This window comes from Apaloderma vittatum, unplaced genomic scaffold, assembly GCF_000703405.1.
Source record: "Apaloderma vittatum isolate BGI_N311 unplaced genomic scaffold, ASM70340v1 scaffold17695, whole genome shotgun sequence".
NCBI lineage: Eukaryota > Metazoa > Chordata > Aves > Trogoniformes > Trogonidae > Apaloderma > Apaloderma vittatum.
Window position 1 is genome coordinate 45159 of NW_009718967.1, and position 4812 is coordinate 49970.

The 4812-nt window shown below is 39.8% G+C and overlaps 1 protein-coding gene across 1 annotated transcript in view; it reads left to right on the top strand.

The window, feature by feature from the left end:
- The window catches only part of SMAD1 (SMAD family member 1), a 25871-nt gene extending 21978 nt beyond the window's left edge, over window positions 1-3893 (top strand). Inside the window, exons 5-6 of the mRNA XM_009870463.1 lie at window positions 1454-1710; window positions 3566-3893. Coding sequence (XP_009868765.1) covers window positions 1454-1710; window positions 3566-3709 — 401 coding nt within the window. The 3' untranslated portion in view covers window positions 3710-3893. The remainder of the gene's footprint in view (window positions 1-1453; window positions 1711-3565) is intronic.
- The last annotated feature ends 919 nt before the right edge of the window (window positions 3894-4812 follow it).

Consider the following 4812-nt stretch of genomic DNA (forward strand, 5'->3'; position numbering starts at 1 on the left):
CAAACTTATTAGGCATTTACATTATTAGCAGACTCTAAATTTACTGAGACAGTTGAGGGTTTAGCATGCCCAAGCGGTGGGTTGCATGTTTTAAGTGCCAGTTAATGAAGTATCTTCCTCCTCCTTAGAGGAGAAAAGAATTGAAACTAAAGAGAGCTGTTAGGTCTCCAGGTCTGAGCCCTCAGTCTTGAGAGCTTTTCTCTATGTGAGGACTTGTGCAAGTCTCAGCAGTACACCGCACCTGTGCTGTGCTCCCCAAGTCCTAATACTTCTTCCTTCTTTTCCTCCCCATCCATCTTACCAAGTATCAGGATATTTATGTAACACCTCATTCGTTTTTCCTGTTAAAAGTAACCCAGCTGCAAGCAGAGGTCTGTTGAAGCACTTAACTGCATATGAACCGAAGCAGAGCATGGAAGAGACAAGGATGCTGTTGAATAAGGAATTGTGTACAATTAACGATGGTGTAGAACTGTTTGTACTCTTTGAGGAAGGAGGAGTAAATCCTGAGCTTGAAGACATAGCCATAGAAGTTTTCACAGGTCAGGTGGGGGTATATATGTACCCACACAGGTGCAGGCATAATCATCAGCAAAATTTTAGGTGACAGAGCACAGTCAAGGCTTTCTGACTGGATTTCAGTTTAGTTTTTAAATTCCATGAGTTCACTTGTCTGGCTTGTGACAGTGTGGGAGGTGAAAGATTTAAACAGCAAATAATCCATTTTGAAATACCTAAGGCAAATTTTCTTGCTTTCTCAAAGCCTTTGGAATTGTTTCCTACAAGCAGCAAATGTCCATAAAGGTTCTCTGTATGTTGCTCTTACGGGGCTCGCTGCCATTGGTGGCAGGGAGCAGGCAGGCAGTAGGAGGGGAAAGGACTGTAAAATTGGTGTGTGCCCTCATTTGACAGATTCATCTGAGGAATATAAGGGCCATTTTCTTTTTTCCATCTTTGTGGAATTAAAGCGAGCTGGAAAAACTCATGCTGCCCAAAATAGCATTCAGCACTCTTCCAGAGAATCCAGCTTGGGGCTGCTTTAGTTATCTACAAATTAGCAGTAGGTTTCTGCTCTTCCCCTCGCATTCCAAATTACTGTTTTACATAAATGTAATGAGAAAATGTTCAGGTGTTCAAACCATCCCATGTCCTGCATCAAAACTACTGCAAGGCTTGCTAGTTTATTGTTGTTCAATATATAATACGTTGAAATACAGGATTACCAATTTCCCTTGTATATGCACACATACATACATAAATACCCTCCTTTCAAATCACCTACTGATGAAACAGAAAACAGTAAAAAACAAGTTTGAAGACAGGCGGGTGATGGTCTGATATGCAATTAATGTTTATCTCTATAAGCAGAAGCGTATTTCTGGAGACAGAGCATGGAAAATAGATGCACAGGGTGAGTTTGTCTAACCTCCTTATGTCAACCTTCTCCTCCCAGGTGTTCATCTCTATTACGTTGGTGGGGAAGTGTATGCCGAATGCCTTAGCGACAGCAGCATTTTTGTGCAAAGTCGAAACTGTAACTACCATCATGGGTTTCATCCCACCACGGTCTGCAAAATCCCCAGTGGCTGCAGTTTGAAGATTTTCAATAATCAAGAGTTTGCTCAGCTTTTGGCTCAGTCGGTGAACCACGGCTTTGAGACGGTGTATGAGCTTACCAAGATGTGCACTCTCCGTATGAGTTTCGTAAAGGTATGTAAAAACTTGTTTGAGATTTGTTTTGTAAGCAAAATAAATTATTTTTCCTTAATGTGGTAATCTTGAATAGTCTGGTGCCTCCCTCCATGGACCTCTTAAGAGCCATTGAATTTTAAGTATGAGATAATGCTTATTAAGAGTAAGAGATATCTTAATGAACCAAAACTGTCTTTGTGGACAAAAATCCATCTGATGCACATACTTTGAAAGCTTGAGGTGATTTGCAGAAGGTGCTTCTTCACATAAGTCTATAGTCACTTCTTAAGCGTTTCAGTGATGTCCGTTAACTTTTCTAATGTCATTACATTGCCTCTTGTACTTTTTTACTGTTTCAGTTATATTCTTGTTTTTAGTATGTGTATAGATTGTGTGTGTGTGCAGAATTATTTTGCTTAATTAACCTGGAATTATGGGGCTTGTCTTTTTAATTTTGTGGAATATTACAAGATACAGTACAAGTAAGTTTCGAAGAGAATCAAGTCATTAATTACTTGGCCTAAAAATGAAAAGGCCACCCAGGTGTCAGCTTTTGCCTGTTTTTCTGCCTGTTGTTACGGTCCATGCCATTTCCTGCTCTGTAAGAGGCCCAGCTGAACTTCGTGCTCCTGTTCCTGGATGGTATTTCTGGCGAGTTGAGCTGGGACTGCGGTGTAAGTCATTCTAGCAGTTGTGGAAACATAGATAGCATAATCCTCTAAATCTGTCTTGACCAGCAGGTCCCAAATTAGGAGCTGCAGTAATTATTTAGAGTTAGTACACATAGCTTTCTATTTTTTTTTTTGAGGGGGGCATGCAAGGTCAAGATATGTAATGTGGCTGCGAGTGTCAACATAAGTGCTGATATCAAAGGGCTGGCCACATGTATGAAAGTAGTCAAATGAAGATAGTAATATGCTGAAGTGCTCTTGTGCATAGGAGGGGTAGAAACTATCAGGTGTGTTTAGGACATGGGTTCCTAAAATAGAGTAGGTGGTTGTAGCTCTGCCTCCTGTGGAGTTGTACTGAACATTTGTACAGGACCTCCTACGTACTGGGTGTTGCGCTGCCCAGCGTTTAGAGCTGCTGCCACCTGTGTCAGGAGCTGGGTAATCTCTTCATTAGAGGTTGATAAAGAGCAGAGCAAACTACCTGTGGCTATTGTAGCCTTGTCTCCACATCTGCTCCCAAAATGGTCCACTAAAAAAATTATTTTGAATGTTGTTTAAATATCTGCTTATATCTTTAGTAATTACTATAACTGAATCAGGTGTGAGCTGAAACAAAACCTATTTTGTTTTAGCTTGAGAAACAGCTTGCTGGGGAATGACCGTGACCTCTTTCTCGAGAGAGGAATGTTTCTGATTTATTGCTCTGTTCCTCATGTCCATCCTGCAAAGGATGTTTTGGTTCTTGTCAGATGCCTCACCCCCACTTCCATAATGTCAGACCTCATTTTTTTAATTTGTGGATCTGCCTGGCAGCATTTCCCCCAGTTTTTTCTATTATTGGTCTTGACAGAAGACTTATGCCCCTCTGCAGAGGCTTTATTGGGACATCATGCAGCTGGCAGTGATGTATGGGGAAATTTGGCACTACCACAGGTACATTTCTTTAAGAAATTAAGACTCTCTTTTAAAGAAGCCAAAAGATCTCACTTCTTACAATTTTTTTTTTTTCCCCCCTAACTTTGGTCATTGAAATGTGGTAATAGTTGGTGCATCAATGGTTTTATGCTACCCTGCTGATAATGATTGTTGAAAGCTAGATTATTTTGGTAACAAAGATGGTGATTGAAGTATGCTTCTCATGTGTTTGATTTTATAAAACAAGGTGATTTTTTTTCTTTTCCCACTTATGATTCCGGTTCCAGGGTTGGGGAGCTGAATATCATCGCCAAGATGTAACGAGCACTCCATGCTGGATAGAGATACATCTTCATGGTCCCCTTCAGTGGCTGGATAAAGTACTTACTCAGATGGGCTCTCCTCATAATCCTATTTCTTCAGTGTCTTAAAAGATCACAAGCTCCTGCATTTTGGAAAAAATTGAGCCTTGCATGTACTTGAAGGATGTATGAGTCAGACACACACTTTTTTTTATTTTTTTTCCCCCTGAACTGGCAACAGCTGAATAAGAGCCATGAAAATACTTGACTTCTGTGACCAACTGTTGCATTCAGGAAAAAAAAAACCAAAACACAAAAAAACCCCAAACCTTTGACATACTGTTGGTATCAAGAATTTTAGTTTACATCGTAACATACTGTTGCAGAGTTTGCAGGACTTGGTGCAATGGGGACGACTGAGCCAAAACCGCAATCTGTTTGGACTGAGTCCCTGAAGGATCTTCCTGTAGCTGGCACTCCGAAATTCTCTTTCATCCTTACGTTCGTTCATCGCTCGCTGTTTTCCCCGGTGTCCTCTGGGGCTAAGAGCTGATGTTGATGAAGTCTGCTTTTTGCAGGCTCTCTGCAGTAAATTTTAAAATCATTTGTTTAAGTTGGTGGTTGCTGTTCTCTTCAACAGATTTAGGAAAAAAAAAAAGTCCTAAGGTTTAATCTCAGTAACTATGTAATAATCTTTGAAACTGTGTCCTGACCATACTGCTGTAAGAATGATAGGTATGTTTTTTTGCTAAATGTATGTACGATGTATTTGAAAGTTTAGAAATTAATTAGGTTTAGACCGTAAAGGAATTAGAAATATTTGTATGGGGGGAGGCGGGAGTGGGAAGGGAAAATGACAACTGAAATGTAGAATATGTTGTAAACATAGCTTGTTAGTTTAAACTGAGGTCTGAGTTTTGCTGTGCCTTTCATTTTTATAGTGGCTTCATCTTATTAATTCTGACTGTATTTGCCTCTTCATTTTCCACCAAAACAATTGCACAGCTGGTTAGTTCTTTTACCTGTGAGGAGGACAAAATCATTAGTTCCTGCAGTTTGAAGGCTGCAGTTCTATGTATTTCAAGACAGAATTGTACAGAGTGCTCTTTAACTGTTGAGCAGTTTTATACAGTTTATGTAACAAAAGTAGGCTTTTAATTTTGTAAGAGAATCTTGTTTTGCCAAACCTAGTAACTGTTAATTGTTTGGAGGAATTCAAACTTTTAAAAAAA